The sequence below is a fragment of the Hypomesus nipponensis genome, chromosome 13 (genome assembly GCF_054491055.1).
Source record: "Hypomesus nipponensis isolate SF chromosome 13, ASM5449105v1, whole genome shotgun sequence".
NCBI classification, from domain to species: Eukaryota; Metazoa; Chordata; class Actinopteri; order Osmeriformes; family Osmeridae; genus Hypomesus; species Hypomesus nipponensis.
In genome coordinates, this window is record NC_140373.1 from 11,047,956 (window position 1) to 11,068,314 (window position 20,359).

The 20,359-nt window shown below is 48.3% G+C and overlaps 1 protein-coding gene across 1 annotated transcript; it reads left to right on the forward strand.

The window, feature by feature from the left end:
• Positions 1–278: 278 nt before the first annotated feature.
• Positions 279–20,006, forward strand: hs3st3b1b (heparan sulfate (glucosamine) 3-O-sulfotransferase 3B1b). Its single transcript, XM_084669782.1, has 2 exons — positions 279–1,134; positions 16,700–20,006. The coding sequence occupies exons 1-2, from the start codon at positions 563–565 to the stop codon at positions 17,316–17,318; spliced, it is 1,191 nt and encodes a 396-aa protein (XP_084525908.1). The 5' UTR covers positions 279–562; the 3' UTR covers positions 17,319–20,006.
• The last annotated feature ends 353 nt before the right edge of the window (positions 20,007–20,359 follow it).

A 20,359-nucleotide genomic window follows, 5' to 3' on the forward strand; every position in this document is an offset into this window, starting at 1 on the left:
GGTCAATTAGAAACGCAATATACTTGACAATATAGTTGAAGTATTTTCCTTTCAATCAAAACATAGGCCTATATCCCCTAAAGTTTCGGTCAACTGAAGATCCCACGCGTACGCCCTCCCACATTCTGTGATTCGTTCCTTTCAATCAACAAATGACGAGCAGTTTGGATTGAGCGCGTCAATAGGCCAGTGCTGTTGCCAGTCAGATGTGTGTCCGCCCACCGCTCTGTAAAAAGTCTAGCGCTCAGCAGGAGCTTTTAAACAAGCAGTTGCTCGAAGGGTAGACCTCGGAGATGCGCGTGGTGAGAAGCTTGGCTTTGGAGTAGAAGCGAAGTGCTCCTGTCTTTCGCTCCGATTTTTATTTCTGTATTATTATGGTGAAAAACTGGGCAATGGCTTTAAGTTCCTGGAAATATAATTGCGTTTGCTTGCTTTAGACAATGCTATATCTTTTTTTTTAAACAGTGGCATGCGTATTTCGCGAGGACTGTTAAGGTGCCACCAGGAGTGAGTGGTTTTGGCAATATGTGTCGCTGGAATATGGTATGCAACCGTCAGGCTTATGGAATATAGCCTGGTCTGTCACAATCTGAATGCGCTTTCATTTAGCCCGGTGAAAAAGAAACTTGTCTTACTCTGCATCATGTTTTTACTGTGGGTATACATGTTATACTCATGCGTGGGCTACTGTGCCACCATGCCAAGTTTGGTAGTAGACAATTACCGGGGTAAAGAGACGGTGGCCGTTGGCACAAGGACAGAGAACGGTAAAACGGATCTGATATCCAGACTGCTGCCCAGGCGTCAATCGTGGGTGGACATAGAGTCCGACTATGATGAGCCATCTATTAGGACTGCTTCCAGAGATCTGCTCAATAATGACATTGAAGTGGACAAAACTGATGACTGGGACGAGATACGGGGTGAACATAGATCCCTTGAGCCGAGTGCTATGTCCAGTTTCTCCAACGGGTCGGGTAGCAAGAAGCTGCCCCAGGCAGTCATCATCGGGGTGAAGAAAGGAGGGACGCGCGCTCTGCTCGAGTTTCTCCGCGTGCATCCCGACATCAGAGCGGTTGGAGCCGAGCCGCACTTCTTCGACCGCAACTATGAAAACGGGCTGGAATGGTACAGGTAAATCACAAATAATTTGAATACAATTTTATCAGATATAAACCTAACAAGTAGGACACCTTTCTAAGGAATTTGGGGATTCAGGAGATATGCAACCCTTCATGATTTCAAATTGCCCGTGCGTCTTACCGTCTTATTTTTGTAGACAGCTTGAACCGATATGGAACTGACTTTTTCCATATATAATAATACACACATAGCTTTGTAGAAAGTAAACACAAATAGTCTACATTTAAACCAGAGAGTCTAAAGTTTGTGGGCTACAGACATTTTTTGTTCTAACCTCCATGCTTACAATTCTGCGTTTTTATTTTAAGAGATTATTTTATTTAATAATAGGCTTTGTTGCAAAAACATTGCCGTCCACTGTAAACCCGCATATAAATAATAACAAAATACGTTATAGTAAAGTAAACCCACGAAGTTTTTGTAATAAAAATTGTTAACATATTTCAAATGTATAACGAAAAAAAACGACAGTCGTAACCTATTCAACTATTCAACTGGATAGGCTGTCTCAGACCATATACCGTCTGCATACTGTAAGACACTGAAATTACGTTTTATTTATCGCCCAGATATCGATTGCAGTATGGCCATAACGTAGAAAAAGAGAACATGTGAATAAAATAGAGATGAGAGATTTATCAATCGAAGATGAGTTAAGCTATTTATTTCTCGAGCTAGTTACCTTTTTGTCTTCTTCAAAACATTATGCATGAATTAAATCTAACTTATATACGTTAATTATTTGCGATGTGTGTTCCTGTTCAAATTCACCTTTAGTTAGGCTATCAGTTAATGGCAAGGCTGCGGGCCGTTCTAACGTTGTGCAGTGGTCTCTATTGGGCACAGAGCATAATTGCAAGTTAACGATTTACCAACAAACTGTTTGTTGAGTGAATTTAACACATCATTATTATTTTGATTTAAAAGCATAAATACAGTATATCTTTTTTTTTTTTTTATAAGGCCTATAATTTACACTATATGCGTAGATAGTTTACACTATGCACATTTACTTTCTTTTCAAAACTCCTGAGATTGAAATAAAGACTGTTTTGCAGAGCCTATACATGTTAATGGCATTGGTTTCAATAGGCTAATTTAATAGACTAATACATCAAACAACCTCATAAATGATACCGTCTTCATAGTGTTTCTCTAATGAAGAGTGAATGCATTTTCTTGATGGGTTAGGTGGCAGATTATTTGTAAACTTCTCCAGATAAAAAAGTAGGTTAATACATGCTTTGAGACTTAACATATAACCAATGAAGGTACACAATTAATCAACTCCAAGGGAACTAAATATTTTAGCTTTGTCTACAATCAACAGTTTAACACAAATCAGTCTAACTTATTCAGATATTTGCTACCTCAAAATTAATCATATTTCATAAAGATTTTATTCTGTGAAGGACTTGACAAGCCCTCAAATTCCAAAATCTCTGAGTAAATGTAGTGCACACTATTGAAAAGATATAAGTACAATTACATGTCAAAACAGTGACAAAACATTCCTGCAACCATTTTTAAAACAGCCTATTTACACATGAAAACTTTTCTGCAGTCTCACACTTTCCAGCCAATGCATGAATTAGAAATTTATTCATGTGCCCTAAACATTTGTGAAGGAAGTGAGTGTAACCAACTGATAGTTAATCATGAACTTTTTCGCATTTAGAATGTTTGAGAACAACTATTCCAACCGTAGTTCTGGAGTTCTAAAGCTCTGGCATCTCAGTCCTCTCAGCCGCTCCAGCCGTGGACTATATAGGAGTTGAAGACGGGGCAGAACTAATAGCTCGTCTGACAAGTTGATAAAAACAGTTTTGGATTGCAAGCCTCTCTGAATAAACGGATTTGGTCCAGTTTCTGAAGAGTAGCCCATTCAATATGCAAAACCTTCGAGGGCCCCTCACCAAAAGCTGAGCAAAATGAAAGACGATAGCCGAATGGGAAACCAAGGTGTTAGTAGCAGGCTGTGGATTTGATTCCGGAGAAAACCCCTTTCGTCCAGTTTATAAAGGGAACACAATTGAGCTCGGCTTTGATATCAGCAGAGTGTTTTAGTTAGTTAGCCCTTGAATGTGACGCTTCATTTGCAAAAAGGTTTATCTCTTAGGTAATTCATGTTCCTATTGTCAAGTCATGTTCCTTGTAGTGGTTATGTTGTGTGGACTATTAATCCTCTTTAGGTGTTGTTGCACTTTTGGACAGATGTTTCTAGAAAAAATCGACATAACTTCAACTGAAACTTACCTCTGAAATGCTAAAATCAACAAAGATCATTTGCTTTATGTAAGCGACAAGCACATATACCACACTACACACACACACACACTCTGTCACACACACACACACATAGTCAGGACACAAATGTGGACTAAACAAGCAGCTTTAAATACTGAACATTATTTACCAACCAAAGTACATGTTTTCTGTCCAGTCAAGTTGTCAAGACAATGTCCATAGTTGTATAAATCCTCATACAACAGCAGATGTGGCATGTTGGATGTGCCAAGCTATGCTACACGTAGACATTCTATATCTGGGTAGTGGTGTTTTGTTCAACCGAGCGCTGCACTCTCATTTATTTTATTTTATTCCGTCCTCGTGAATGGATATGATTCAACAGTGAGACAGATAGGATCACAGTGACCTAAACTCTATTGAACAAAGTAAGCCTGATGGTCACAGTCCATCCAGCTTGAAGAAAAAACAAAACAAAACACTTTGATAAGTTTGATGTTTGTCTGTTCTCTCGTGAAGATAAAATAGATGATAATGTTCATTGTTCATGTGTCCTATTACTGTCTGATACGGAGAACACAGTGGTGGTGCTTTTCTAGATGTCGAGAGAGCTCATATCAAAGCAACCAGTCAGCCTTCTAGAAAAAACAACAACCTCTTAAATATTCTCAACGGAAATACCATTCCTCGATGGTGTGGTTATCTGCGAAGGGATTTGGAGTGCAGTAGACATAGGTTGTGCAATTCAACTCTATCTCACCGATCATGTGCACTATGTCCTACCATTAGCTGCTACATTGTTTTAACACCATCTCTGTCCCCGAAGACCTATGGGAATCACACATCTTAGCTCTGGAAGCCCATCAACTACATGCAGATACAAGCGTTTGAGAGAGAGGATGAAAACAGTTCAACATCACTTGAGCAGTGAGAACAGATTAATTGTGAGTCCCTGATGTTTCTATTTGTGCGGAAGATAAATACACGATTCCTGCTTTTGAGTATCAGGAGGAATCGATTTCAACTGTGAGGTCGTGGATAAACAGCAAGAGAGAGAGGGAGAGGGAGAGGGAGGGAGAGGGGAGACTGTGTCAGACTCAGAGTTACTCCTCGACACTTTAGTTTGAGTTTAGTTGGGCAGGCCCTGCATGAGACCTCCAGTGTTCCTGTCTGGAGCGGAACAAACATGTGGATTTAATAGCTCCTGCAATTTCGCCGGCATTTGTTACAATGTGGAAGCACACTTGTTGGGTCAGACCCATCCAAAGGTTCAAATTTGATATTCTTTTTGGCACGTTTCTTGAACATACAAGAAATGCAGCATACAAGTCCGTCGACTGTTTTGATGAGAGCCATTTTGTTGACTGCAGTGTTGTTGGTTACGATCCGCAGTTAGACTGTCAGTTTGCGGTGCCTCCCTTCCTCCGTCCATATTGCATGTCGACGTATTGACTACGAGGGGGCTTTGATATATAATTACTGCTGTGTGGTTTCGCTGTCGTGTCGTGGGCTCTCGTGTCTCCGTCTGGGTGCGCGGCATTTCGCCGCTGTTCTGCAGCTCCTCCCTGGAAGAGCTTTTATGATTTAACACGTAGTTCAGAACACATTAAGGAGGCCTCTAAAACTGCCGGGCCCTATATACGAGGGCAACAGACGTTAAGACTCAGGATTCACGTCGGCGTGAACGACTAAAAGCCCTGTGTGTTATGTCAGCAAGTACACCTTCAGATGCTTCTTGCACTATCAACATCATAAATAACATAGCCGTGTTTTGCGCTAACTCGAGATGTTTTGCATTGAGGAAAGCTCCAAAATTGGAGTACGGTCTTTGAAACTCACATGGGATTTTCAGACCTTTATGATATTGGCACTTGATAGACCTTAATCGTATTGCTATATTAGGGAAGGGGACGTTTGGTGGAGCTGTGGAAGACACACTGTGTGTGGTTTCTGATCAAAGGTTAGGCCTCAGTCCCACTGATGCAGGGCTGGCTGGCCGAAACGGCGCCATGCCAGAGCAGGGTGTCTCTGTGGGTGAACTCCGCCCCCCTGATAAAGGCCCTGAGGTAAACATACTTTACCAGCAGCACCAGTTTGTCACCACTTTAGAACTAGGCTTCGGACGGCCACCGCAAAGAGACAAGTGGGCCGTTGTTCTAAAAGAGGCTTATGAAAAAAAAGAAGTAAAAAAACACTATCAAGCTGGAGATGTTTGCGGAAGTCTGTCACTTGAAAGTTCTTATCTGAGCTCGTGGGCCCAGCCTGCTGGCAGTGGACCCAGCCGTGGGTTCCTGCTCACGTCAGGGACAGTTCTGGATGGGCGAACTCTCTTTATCTCTCCTCCCCAGGAGTTCTCCCACTTCCCTGGAGGTGACCTAGACACACTCTCTCCAGTGACCTCTCATGCCTTACTTCCTTTCCTCGAGGAAAAAAAAAAGAAGGGCCACCTGGTTTCAACCCTTGTGGCCCTCCAACTCGCATGGGCCACTGGCTTTCCTTTTAAAGGCCAACACTGGTCTGCAGAACACAGCGTCCAGCCATGGCTGAACGTGTGTAGATTCGCCACTCGCGAGTCTCAGCTGGGATTCACAAATCATTTTCATCCCCGATCAAGCAATGATGAAACGAGACAGAGGACACACCGGCAGCAAACACGCATCACACAAGGGCGCTGGTCTCCTGGGAGGGGTCTGTATTGATCCTTCAGACCTGATTGGAGGCGGTGTGTGGTGGTAGGTTAAGGGCCTTTGACTGGGGGTCAGTCAGACGTCTGAAGGGGAACAAGGCTTGTGTGTTGACCATCTGCAGCGGTTGGAGAACGCTGCCGGCCTCTACTAATCCCACAGGGATGTCTCTGTCTTCAGTTGTTGAATTCATTTGCTCCAAAAACACAGGCCAGGAAGGGTGCGTATACTTTTGAATGAGTTATACAGGAAAGCGGTTGACAGCCGAGCTGATATCTTTGCGCAAAGCCCTAAAAAATGTGGCTGCGATTACGCGGAGGTCAGAGGAGAGGAATGCGCCGTCACCGACGGTCAGATGCTCCAGCGTCGGGGCTTCCCGAAACCCCCGGCCCCGGCCCCGGCCCTCCAACCTCTCCTCAGGGGCCCAACGGCCGAGCAGCCAACCATCCAGCTAACAGCAGGCTGACATCCTCTCCTCAAAGCCTCCACCGGCATCGAAACAACTGGCCTGAAACGATGGCTAAAACTCACCCCGGCCGTTTCCCAAATGAGCGGATTATTTTCTTTGTGGCCAGGTTCTAACCCTGGCCCTCCCTCCCCAATCTATCCATCCATCCATCCAAACCCCTACCCCCTATTCCTCCCCTCCGATACCACCCCCAAACAACCCATTCCCCGTACCCTCTTTTTCTCGATGAAACTCCTCCTTTTCCATTCTCCAGCTGTGTGCTTTGCCTGTCTGCAAATAAGAATCGTGTCACATGCCGTGCTCTGTTGGCCCAGTCCTGGGCTGGTCTCCCTGCAGGCCCCAGTAAGCACCAGTGACCCTCTCCCAGTGAGCTTTGGGTCAGTGTGGAAGGAAAGGGGCCCCCCTCTCCTTCCCCTTGCCCACTCTGGCACGGCAACAGCCACGGACAGGGAGAGCCAGGGGGTGGGGGGAGCCGGAGAAAGGCAGCTTTCATCCGCGAATTACCACCGGCTAATTGTGAAAGGGGCAACCAGGGGAGAGGGGAGGGACACACACCACTGTGGTGGGCCAGACCCAGTGAGCTAGCCGCCGGAGTGCTAACCACAACAGTGACATGGCCGCCACAGGCAGGAACCCCCTGGTGATGCTGCAGAGAAAAGCTGACAGGAACTCACTGTCAAACTGTGACGCCGCGCACCGTGCACGCGCTCGCAAACTCCCGCCATTGTTTGCGTTCACTCAAGTCAGCCTGGCTTTTGACAAAACCGAAAAAAGTGTTCTCCCATTTTGAAATACGGCGTATGTTTTCTCTCCGTGGATCCGAGCCAGATTGGTGACAGAGCAGGGGGGATGACAGGGGAAAGAGCAAAAGAAGATAGCAACGCTCGTCACTGTTTTTCTCCCCATCCGTGTGCAGGCCCTCCCCTCAGCCAGGGGGGAGGAATCGGGCTCCTTTTAACGAGGTGATAATTTGGATGTCGGAACACATGTCAGAACAGAACTAGGCCTTCTCCCTCCCCAGTTAATGGTCATTCATGGCTGCTAAATAAACACTCTTTGACACATTAAAAAGAGCCCGGGGGCTGAGCAAGAGGAAAGAAACACTAGCTCGCTTATATGCTTTGTTAATCATTAGCCTTTCGATTGGTAAGAGGTCCCCCTCCAAGACTATAGTCACTGTTCCCCTTCACCTCGTTCCCTAAAGTCTGGGAGTGTGGGTGGGTGGCAGTAAGGAGGGCGTGGAGGAGGTGGAGGAGGAGGAGGACGGGCGGAGGAGGTGATGACAGTAAACCTGTAAACCTGGATGTGTCCTAGGTATTAAGTCCCAAAAGTAGCCATTAGGGTGTTGGTGAGCATCCCTCACACTGGGGAGCAGAGAGAGAGAAAAGAGAGAAAGAGAGAAAAGAGAGAGCGAGAGAGGGGTTGATGGAAAGAGAAGAATGAAGGAGAGGGAGAGGGGGCCTCTCTCCTGAGGTTCCATTAACCCTGGCTGTAAAAGAACACAGCTCATTAGAATCCCTGAGTGGTCTGTCTGTCTCTCTCTCTTTCTCTCATTCCCACTCTTGGGAACATAGTGAGAACCCTACAGCTAAACTCCAAGGCAACTCAGCCAAACCTACCGGACACATTTTCCTGTCTCTTTCCCACTCTCCTTTCACCTCAACAGTTCAGACAGCCCCAGTGCTATAGCAACTTTATTTCTAGCTGTTCTAACTGAACATATAACTGAAGTCTTAGGAAAATACTCAATATTGTACAGTAAGGTACCTAGCTAAATTGTTTTGGACAAAAGGAAGCGGAAGAATTAGTCCATGTTATCTGTCAGTTTTCTTTTCCCTGAAAGACTGGATTAAACAACTCCTTCAAGGAGGAGAGAAGTCAGTGGAGGAAGTCAAACTTTTATGTGGTTGAAATTTCCTAATGCAACAAACAAAAGCTGAAGTGTTCTAGCCTAGGCTTACATATTTATTTGGCAAAGCCTGATTCTTAAACGTCTTTTTCCCCCAAATCCTTTTTTTATTTTTATAGTTTCCCTTCCCCCCCTCTTCTTTGGACTTGTCTGTCTGGCTTGGAGCGAGCGGATCCCGTTTCACTCCCAGAAGTGAGGTCCATATGGAGATGACAGAGAGGGAAGATAGGAAGCAGTTGTCATGCTCTACCCGTGGTTAGACATCCAATTAAAACAGAACAATTCAACTCTGAAATCTCCACTTCCACTTCACGTCTGTGCTTGGCGCTGACTTGCTACAGAAAGAGTTAACGTGAAACTCACTTGGCTGCAATTATCTTGTCTTCAGGACGCTCCCGAGATATCATGGCAGACAATATCCAGGCCGCCTTCCAAAAGAAGGCAGCCAAAATGCCTGGAGTTGCAACACTGCGCTGCTGTCATTCATCCTCTCTAAAAATGAATGGTTTAATTGTCACTACCGGTACGATAGCAATTTTAGCTAATTATATGTTAACCAGAGAGACAGCCTGTCTTCGTGAATTTGTAAACCATTAACCAGTACTGCAGCTGTACGTGAGGAATGGAGGCAGAGAGAGAGAGAGAGAGAGAGAGAGAGAGAGAGAGAGAGAGAGACAGAGAGAGAGAGAGAGAGAGAGAGAGAGAGAGAGAGAGAGAGAGAGAGAGAGAGAGAGAGAGAGAGAGAGAAAGAGAGAGAGAGAGAGAGAGAGAGAGAGAGACAGAGAGAGAGAGAGAGAGAGAGAGAGAGAGAGAGAGAGAGAGAGAAAGAAAGAGAAAGAGACAGAGACAGAGAGGTGTGTGAGAGAGGTGGATTCAGAGACATGAAGGAAATCCCCTTGTCTTGCTGCTCACCTGTCTTCAAAAGGTACGCAAGCAGTTACGGATGACAGCCAATTCAAACAAAATGCAAAGTAGTATGCTGGTGTGTGAGTGTATGTGTGTGTGTGTGTGTGTGTGAGTGTGAGTGAGTGCATGCGCTGAGGGTAAAGGGGGAGGCGACATGCTCTTTTTCAGTCTGTTTCATCTTTTCATTCATGCCTACTGTAGAGATTGACTCCAGATCAAAGACCTGTTTGCCTCTTTGTGCATTTCAAGTGTCAGTAAATCACCACCCCTGCTCTGTGTACACACACACACACTCACACACACACACACACACACACATCAACGTACGCACACACACTCGTCTCACATCTAACTGGAATGTGTCTCAGGAGGTCACCAGTGTCTCACCAACACCTTTAACAAACACCCTGAGCAAATACACTGATCACAGTGGATTACCAGCTCTAAGCAAACACCGGGTGCTATCCCCATGCGCCCGCCTGCCTTGTGTGTGTGTGCGCGCGCGCGCGCGCGCGTGTGTACAGGGAGGGTTGACGGGAGGGCGCTTTTGTGCCTCGAGCAGCTTGTTGGCACGGCTCACCATTCCATTCTCAGGTGCCTTATCCTGTATCGCGCGGCCTGCAAAGCCCTGCGAGGGGTTAAGTGTTTCCTAAGAACGGCTCGTCCATCATTCTGAGAGGAATTGGGAAATCACCCCTCTCTGGCATGGCTGGACGTCCTCCTCCGCTCTCTCAGGGGGAAGCAGCGGCGTCAAAGGGTGTCTGGAGATGAGTTGCTGTGCAGAGGCGGAGAGCATGTGTCCCGCACACCGCAGAGGAAGAGGAGAGGCACATGCCTCCCCCACCTCCCTCTCTTCCCTAGATTCACTGGTTTATTTATACCGCATGGAGGGCTCTTCCAGAGCATGCCCAGTGCTATCGACGTTCAGTAACTCTGTTGAAGCCTAGCTCGGCCAGAGGCCTGCCCCACCACCAGAAACGCACCCGGATTCCGATCTTTTCTACAGAGGTGCTAGAGAATAGCGACACGCAAAATGCCAAAACAGACTTTTTTGACCAACGGCGGGATTTGTTTGGTGTAGATTGATTCGTCCGTGTCACGCTATGGCGGCGCTGTCCATCACAGAGGCCGCCGCGGTCGCGCAAATGTTTCCCCGACGCTTTAACCGCACTTAAGCGTTGCGGGGTGAGGCGGAGAAAGTTCCGGAGCCCGCGGCGCGGAGCGCCCTTCTGTCGGCGTGTCCCTGAGACACGACCCCTCACGATGTGCGTGGGGGCGGTTAGTTCCCCACTTATCCATTCTGTCGCGCTACTTTCTGACATCCACTTCCAAACCAGCCTCAAAAGCCTTGCAGCTGGAGGTTTCCACCACAGGGCCCAGCTTCGACACTGCTGGGAAAGACAAGACGCTGAAATACTGTACACTTTTCTGGCACGGGGGCTCTGGTCTCCGTGTGTGTCCCAGCGCAAACGGACGGGGTCCTGTCCAGGCACCGGCCCCAGCCGTCAACTGTTGGCTGGCTCTGAAGGCCCGGTTGTTTTCCACCCGAGCAGGATCGACTCCCTGCAGAATGCAGTAAGCGGATCGGGCCTGACCCTGCAGGGATCTGAGACCCCTCCAGGTTAGCGTCTGGGAGGCGACTCGTCTCTTCATTATTCATCCTGCCGAGAGCTTGTTTCCAGAAGCTTCCACGGCCGCAGTGACACCGCTCTCTGGCGAGGTCTGGTACATGTGAAACTCTCCGCTGCAGGAGGACCTGCTCTTGACTCTCTGGGCCTGTGGAGCCGCAGTATCGAATGGGGTTCATCGCTCAGCCGGCATGAGTTATTTACTTGTGAGCCGACACAAATGGACACACACCGGCCTGCGCATGCTGACCGGCACAGACACACACACACACACACTGATTGACACACACACACCCAGATCGACACACACACACACCCAGATCGACACACACACACACCACACACTCATACCCACTCATACAAACGGTTCTGCAAAGCCTCAGTTTTAAGAGGGGATCCCTGGATCTTCTCATCCAGGAAATGAAGTGTCAGGAAGCTCTAAGTGTCCACATACCAGCACCTTACCATCCTATCCACACGACCAGAGTTGATGAGGCCCAGGGCTACTACCGCCTAGCCCTCTCCTCCCTCCCTGTAGCAGCCGGCTGGAGTGGCCCTGCCATAAACCATCACTTTATTCTGTGAAATTACAGCCACAACCTTGCTCTGTGGTTGAATATAATATCAGACTCCGGGCGCAGTGGGGTGTATTTCAAAATGTCTGGCTTCTGTGTGTCTAAACGCTGCCTTGAAAATATGTGTGCAGCTCACCAGGAGAGTAGTGTGTGCTCTGTCGATGGCAGCGCAGTGTGTGGGTGTGTGTGTGTGTGTGTGTGTTTGCATGCCTGTGTGTATCAGTGTTACGTAAACATTCATTATTCAATTACGCTTATTTCAATTCCAGGCTTATCCTACTCTGCTAGGCGGTCATGAGTGTTCTATAATGGGAAGACTGGGTTTCAATTGACTTGTCATCAATTTAGATCCGGAGCATATTGACCATAGAATGGTCCATCCATCAGTTGCTAATTATGGGGGTTTGTGGGAAAAGAACTGTGCCATGATATCACCCACGAATTTAAGGATTGAGCCGTCTGAGATACTTTGTGTCCACTGGCACCTATTCAACACTGAAGGGCCTCTCCTGTTTGTTTGTGACACAGCAAACAGCTTGTCAACTTGTTGACGGGGGGGGGGGTGGGGGGAGAGAGGAGGGGGTTGTTAGCGAGTCACCTAGTTGTCGAGGTCAAGGAACAAGTGAGAGTCAAGATGGCTATCGGTGGAAAAACGCGGAAGAGAGTGTCTCCTTTGTGTCGGAGCACTTCTCCTCCGGTCGTGCTGCGGAGGAGTGCAGGGTCTGAGGGGGCCTGGGGAAGAAAGAGGACCTTTCAAGGGGCCCCCGTTTCCTCCTCTCCGCCTCTCTTGAAGTGTCACTTAGCTCTCAGATCTCCAGGCTCGCTTGCTTGCCGAAGGCCGAGGGAGTCCTCGTGATCAATAGCCTGTGCGCGGGGAGGGGAGGCCGCCAGGAGAGAGAGAGAGAGAGAGTGTTTGTGTGTGTAGGGGCCGCGAGGAAGTCATTCACTTTGACGAGCCCTTGCTGCTCAGAGTCAGGGTGCTAATCTTTTCTGAACGGACGGGAGTGGATGGGACGACTTGTAGTCGACGCGCGTCCCCGTCTGGAAATCATTTCCCCGCTAGTTTTTCAATTAGGTTTGACTTCTATCTTCAATCTGGGTTCATTCAAACAGCTCATCAGCTGTGTGTGTGTGCGTTTAGACTATATGCGTGTGTGTGTGTGTGTGTGTGAGTGAGTACAACGACAGCCAGTGCTGCTCCTCGATGAGACAGCCCTGCTGGATACAAACTAGCCCCATCATTTGCCTTTACTCAAATGAACAAACCAGAGACAGATCCTTTAAACGTCCTAAATCTTTACATATGGGAGTAGACAACCAACACAATACACACACACACACACCAGGCATGGAGAGAGAGAGTTATCACAAGGTTTTGTCTTTGAACAGAGCGGCCGTTTTGTTCGAGATGCACACGCGCTGGACTGTAACAGAGACAGGCTCTTATCGTCCAATCAAAGCCGGGATAGGTAGCAGCGGTGGAGACAGAAATAACCCCCTTCCTGCCTGCATTTATCTCCAGGGGGGATGAGGGCCGTTTGAAAGCCAGGGCCACTCTAGACACTCCAGACACTCGTTTGAAGTCGACATGCGACGAGGGCTTCTGCTTTGTGTCTTATTGGAGAAGCATGGCCGGGGAGGGAGAGAGAGAGAGAGAGAGAGAGAGAGAGAGAGAGAGAGAGAGAGAGAGGGGGGAGAGAGAGAGAGACAGAGAGAGAGAGAGAGAGAGAGAGAGAGAGAGAGAGAGAGAGAGAGAGAGAGAGAGAGAGAGAGAGAGAGAGAGAGAGGGAGAGAGAGAGAGAGATAGGGGACCACAGGAAGACAGAGAGAAACAGAGACAGAGAACACGAAGGAGACAGGTTCGGAGGGGTAGTCGGAATGCTCAGACAGCGTTTGTACGTCTTCGTAAAGCATGCCCCCGCACAGCTGTGCTTCGGAGAGCTGGTTTACAGTTAAAGGGTCCGTCTGATGTACCTGGGGAGCACGAGGTCCCAGGGGCCTCCGTGGAGACGGGCAGGGTGGTTCTGAGGCCCAATCCAAGGCACACGTTCCACTCCAGAGCCCTCCAAACAGCCCCGCCCTCTTTCAAGCCTGAGAAGTGGCCCCACTCAGCCCTCGATGAGCCCCCTCTGAAGGGGCCCCCCACCCCTCGGCCCACCAAGGTTCCACCCTGACCCCCCCCCACCCCCCGCCCCGCCCTCCGTGGCCCCGGCCGCTGCCCCGTTCAACCCAGCGGCCGAAGGACAATGGCTCGTTTTCAAAGGAAAGCCTGGAAACAGAGAAGCCGGGTGCTCGAGAATTGCCTGTTTGCTGACGGAATCTTTAAAAGCAGCACCTCATAAATCAAAAACGAGCATAATGGGCATTGTTCCTTCCGAGAGCTTCTCTTCTCACTGACACCCCTCCTCTTCTCTCCTCTCCTCTCCCCCCCCCCCCCCCCCCCCCCCTCTTTTGGCCTCTTTGCCACTTTTTTAAGAGAGAACGGGGCAAAGTCAGAGGTGGACATTTTTTATTGGGGTGCTTTACGGGGCCTCTTCTTCCCGCTCTCTGTTCCCTCCCCCCCCCTCTCCTCTCCCCTCCTTATACCTCTTTTTCCCTCTCCCCCCACTCCTTTTCACCCTCTTCTCCAAACCCCCAACACTTGATTCGCAAGATGGCTCCCCGGCTTTCTTGAGCCTGGATCAACATAATCTATCAGCATACACATGGTTTTCCTCACGGTCTTCTCCCTATGGCCTTGCCTCATTGTGATGTTGAAATGGGATTAGATCGAAAAGCCATTTTGCGTGTGTGTGTTGGTTCTGGCCATGTTTAAGCACAAAACAGAGTAGAAAGGTTGCAGGCGGAGTAACTAATAGAGTTTATTTTTCACAAGGAGATGTTAGGCTTATATTCTTTGTAGACATTCAAGAACGCTAAACAGCTTAATTGGCATAAATGCTTTCTAGGCGTGTGTGTTTGTGTGCGTGTGTGTGTGAGCGTGAGTGAGCCTGTTATTGTGTTTCGTCTTCCTCTCTGCCATAAAGGCTGCTCTTAAAAAACGATCTGTCATGCTCTTGCATAGAGAGCATGTACTCGATCTGTTTTGATGTTAATTCGTTTTCTGGGACCTCTCCATGGCTCTCTTCCATTCTCTTCCACTGGTTTCAGCCAATGTGTCAGTAATTAGCCAGATATCATCATAATGAGATAAATGACTCTCTATTCAATACACACCACAGCAAGCATACATATCTGCCAACACATTTCCATAAAGCGTTTCATTAGACACCTTATTTCACCCCAGGCATTCACCATTTTTATTCCATCCATCTATTTCTCGTCTATTTCATCCAACTCTCTCTCTCTCCGGGGAATTTCCACCTCACGGTGTGTCTCCTTGCGCCTTCACAGACAGGCTGTGTTACATGAATTAGCCATGAGCCACTCTTACATGAACTGGATGAGTGCTGACTTTAAAGAGCATCACTGAGGAACATTGGAGGCGTAGGGTGGGCCATTGTTATGTCCCTCCTCGGCCGTGGCGTAAAGGCCTCTCTCTCCAGTACGGGACTGTGTGGGTGGACAGCCCCAGTGAGATTACAAGGTGGGACGGAGAGCGCTCGTCACAAAGGGCCTGTAACCCTGCCTCAGCACAACCTGCTACACGGCAAGGGACAAAGGACTAACAGGAGTAGTGATACTCCTGCCTGGTGTTACCTACACCTGGCTTCCCTCCGACCCCACTCTCACCCCTCCCTCCCTCCCTCCCTCCCTCCCTCCCTCCCTCCCTCCCTCCCTCCCTCCCTCCCTCCCTCCCTCCCTCCCTCCCTCCCTCCCTCCCTCCCTCCCTCCCTCCCTCCCTCCCTCCCTCCCTCCCTCCCTCCCTCCCTCCCTCCCTCCCTGCCTCCCTGCCTCCCTCCCTCCCTGCCTCTCTCTCTCTCATTGCCTGGATTGGTACACTGACAAACGTGCTTGGGCACGCCCACCACCTGTAATCTCCTGTTTTACTGTACAAACCCTCCCCTCCCAGCGAGAATCAGAAACACATGTGATCCCATGTATACATCACGGAGGGCAGCCACAGGGTTTCCTGCCAGGGGCCACGAGGGCATGAACAGAGGATACAATCCGTGTGCTGGGGTTTACGTCAAAGCCCCCCTTATCGCCACTCTCTACGATTGGGCAGCGTTCCCCCGAAACCTGAAGCCAGTTTGGCGGCAAAAGCACATTCACTTTCAATTCAAAACGAGTGGTTCTCAAATGGCTTTTGATCATAGGCATTGCATGTAATGTATCCCTCCCTCCCAAACAACCCTCAGCTGCCCCCCCCACCCACCCACTTCTCCTTTCCTACCCCGCCCCAGCCTCCCCCTCCTTACTACTAACAGATTGCTTTTTTATGAAACAAGTCGAGTCGCCTTTCAACTCGGGCGCATGTCCTGAAGCTCTGCATTGTGCACATGCGTAGGGCAGAGTCAATGAAAGGCGAACAGGGCCGTGCTTGGCTCCTAAGTGGTTAACAGTGTAAAGAGGGGGGGATTTAGAGTAAGCCTGGCAACCTGGAGCCAGTCGAGTGTTACAGGAAGAGAAACAGGACAGGAGACCACTCCCTCGTCACGGCCACATGATGCTGTTACAATAACAATAACTAGAAAAAATGACTTATTGTTATTGTAACACCATCATGTGGTCGTGGCGAGGGAGTGGCCTCTAGAAAAACGTACTTTACTAAATTGGATTAATGTTACATTACGGTCAACCTAACCTTGGTGGGTCTTAACTATAAACACTTCAGAGTTCTTTTGTGGTCGGTGAATGTGCAATGAGGAAAATATCTGAATTTCGGTGTGTGAAGGGAAGGTATTTTGCCTGGGGTGTGTATCTAGCGAATGAGTACTGTTGATGTTGGAGGTCTGCCTGCGCTAATCGGGTTTGAGCTCCGTAATAGGGCCAAGCAGCCCTAGTAAGTGATTCATTGATTACAGAACACTATGCTCCCCATCTGCTTGATTACATTATGCGAGGGTTCCTCCACCTTGCGCTCTCCTAACTGTGTCCTCCCTCTCTCTCCCCCTCTCTCTCTCTCTCCCTCTCTCTCTCTCTCTCTCTCTCTCTCTCTCTCTCTCTCTATCTCTCTCTTTCTCTCCTCTCTTCAGGGAGCTGATGCCCAAGACCCTGGAGGGCCAGATCACCATGGAGAAGACCCCCAGCTACTTTGTGACCAGAGAGGCTCCGGCCCGGATCTCGGCCATGTCCCGGGACACCAAGCTGATCGTGGTGGTGCGTGACCCCGTCACCAGGGCCATCTCCGACTACACCCAGACGCTGTCCAAGAAGCCCGACATCCCCACCTTCGAGAGCCTGACCTTCAAGAACAGGACCACGGGCCTCATCGACACCTCCTGGTCGGCCATCCAGATCGGCATCTACGCCAAGCACCTGGACAACTGGCTGCAGTACTTCCCCATGGGCCAGATCCTGTTTGTGAGCGGGGAGCGACTGATCAGCGACCCGGCCGGAGAGCTGGGCCGGGTGCAGGACTTCCTGGGGCTCAAGAGGATCATCACAGACAAACACTTCTACTTCAACCAGACCAAGGGCTTCCCCTGCCTCAAGAAGGCCGAAGGCAGCAGCAAGCCCCACTGCCTGGGCAAAACCAAAGGGCGGACCCACCCCAACATTGACCCTGAGGTGGTGCAGAGGCTACGGGACTTCTACAGGCCCTTCAACATGAAGTTCTACCAGATGACCGGACACAACTTTGGTTGGGATTGACGAAAATTCGGAGGACATGTTATTTGTTGTGAAGCTGTTTCGGTGTAATTTTCAACGGCAAAAAAAGACGTGGAGATGTTGCTACAATATAAATATATATATGTAAAATGTACAGAAATCTATTTTATAATAATTTATTTTTATTTCTAAGCAATTAATTCACTAAGCTGCCTAACCATATTTTTTGTACATCTGGCCCCGCCTTTAGTTTGAATAACATTCCACAGTTGTTTCAGTTTTGTTTTGCTCTTCCCTTTGTTGGTCTTGTGAAGCCAGACCGGCTGTTGGTGCTTCCAAATGCAAGATGAACACAGTCGGAAAAGGTGTAACTGCATCCTTTTACGGGTACATTGTCCACAGAGCAGTGGAGAGAAACCCCCCAACCACCTGCGTCCTGATTTCAACATGCTCCTCCCCTTCACATTCATCAGCCATCCACTTCCTCCACCTTCTTCTCAATCTTGGCATCCTGGGATTCCTGCAGCAGTTCGACATTGCATCTGTCTCGTGATGTTTTATTCGCCAGACCTATTTTGTCCCTGCCCTCGCATTGGCCAGACCAGCTGATCCAATGTCCCATTCAGTCGATATCAGGTAGATCAATACACCTAATTGGTGCTCATTGTGTCACTCATGCTTAAAGTATATGCCTGGCCTTTCTCTGGCTGTGCTCCCGCAGGCCGAGCTAATGAATGGCCCATCCATCAGAGGCCAAATCCTGTTTGCGACCGCACGCGGCCCCTTGTTGACATTATGCTAATCTCGTAATGTAACCGAGCCCGATCGATCGGCTCCCTGCCCTCCCGGCCTCCCGCTCGCATTAGATGCGCTGCTGGCTCAGAGCCAGACACCGGCCCCTTTACCGACGAGTTCAGAGGTCAGATTAAGTCCCAATTGAATTTTCCTTGAGAGCCTTCTGATTTGTTGCGGAGGAGTTAACGGGCCCACGACTGTGTCGGCAGACCACCCGCTGAACTCGTCTCTCTCCGGATGAGCGGCGGCTGGCGAGAGGCAGAAGGCAGTTGGCTTCCATCTCTCCGATGTGGAGCATGGAGATGGAGATGATAGAGAAACCACGAGCGCTCCGCCTCAGCGAGATGCCGCCTCATCAAAGGAAACGATGCAGAACATCTCTCAGATCCCAGACAGCAGATCAAAGGGGGGAGGCCCTTTTCTTTAAAGTCCTGTGAGCAGGAACGGCCCCGGGCAGGGACGCAGGCTGGGACATCTCTGATGTCATCATCAGACGGACGCGTCCATGAGGGCGCATTTGATCTCCACAGTAGGCCTCGTTCACCATATCACCCCAACGTGGCTCATTTTCCACAGCTCATCTCATCTCTGTACTTGTTGCCAAAAAAACACAAACCCCCCCCCCCATGTTTCTCATTCTTGAGTTGTTCTGGAGATAGGCTTCACACAGCTTGAGTGACTATCTTCTTTTTAATTTTCCTTTTTAATTTGTGATTTCTTCGCTTTGTTGCTTCTTAGTTTTTCTTTGTCTTTCTACTTGAATTCTTGATATGCAAGCAGGAGAACCAGTCTGTGGCTAGGATTCAGAGACGTACAATACATACCCAGACCATCGCAGCTTGTGGTTTGCAAATTACAAAAGCATGAGAGACAAAACCATGCGGTGCTGTGCTTTGCGGAAGTCGTGTGCAGATGCAAGAAATCCTGGGAAGTCACCGAAGCCGATCCCAGTATGCACAGTAGCATGCTATGTAGAAAGAGCATACTATTTGTAGTCTACCTAGTATGTAAGTGTGGGTTTTGGAACGCAGCCTCAGGTCTCATTGACTACCACAGCAGACCACCAGGTTCATCAAGATCCCAGAACGAATGTACACTTTTCTGACTCTCTTTCCCTCAACACCTATGTTCTATGTGAAGGCTTCACCAATAATGAACCTGTGGGAGAAGATAATGGTGAACTCAATGGTACTTTATTTTGAAATTGAAACGATGATGTGCCTCTTAACCGTCCAATCCAATGGCAAAATCCAGTTTTTTTCTGCATTTTGACAGAACTTGAACCTAATTGAGCTGTTGTTCCTGGCTTGGCTTCTTCCCTGATAACAGGAAATCTTTGAACGTTGGCATAGTTCTGTTGGTCCTCGATTCACGCGTTATCTCGCGTTTCATGTCAGGGACAAGTTTGTTCATTTCCATAACTGTGTGGACAAAGACGTCTCCCACTTAGTGCAATGATGATAGCATTTCCTCCTGGTCCCTCTATGCAGAACTTCTACACTGCCCTGTTAGCACAGGGTGTCTCATTCGGAAATGTCCCTTGTTCACCCTGCTGCCAGTGCTAGAGCAATGCATTGGAATTCTGGTCCAGTTGATGTAACAGTTGAAGCGTCTCTGACACTGTGGAACCATGGTGTCCATCCATGCTGCTTCAGTGGGTATGGTTGAGTTCTATTCAACCCTTTAGAGATGTGAAAATGTTGTGATGGCTGTCTTACCCCACATATCATATGATATTTAGTCTAGCAGATCTGTATGTATAAAAAAAATGAAAATACATGTAAATCAAGTATTTTGTGGTATGTACTTCAAAGTAATTAATTTTACACGTTGAAAGAGCAAAATGGAACAGATGTTTCTAGATAATTAAATACTGAACATTCATACTATTTCTTTGTATGAAGAAATAAATAAAAAGTATATATTTTACCAAAACCCCCAGGCTCCACTTTTCAATGGCTTGAGTGCAAAGAAGACTTCAGTCAAATGAGCATGTATAGCGTGACACTGAAGACACTTTATTGTTCTCCACAACTTACATAACGTGTTTATCTAGTTGTTCCTGGTACACTTATTGTGTTGTGGTTTACAAATTGCAAGGTTTCTGGGAAGCCTGTTCATACGGGTTTGAATCAGACCAAACTCATGCTGTGACATCCTGGAGTGAGTGTGTGAGTGTGTGTGTGTGTGGTTGTTGAGATGGGTAGTCGTTATGTACCCAGCTGACCCAGACTGCGTGGGAGGTTTAGACTGTGGGTGGATCTGATGATGCCCCCAGCCTCACCACA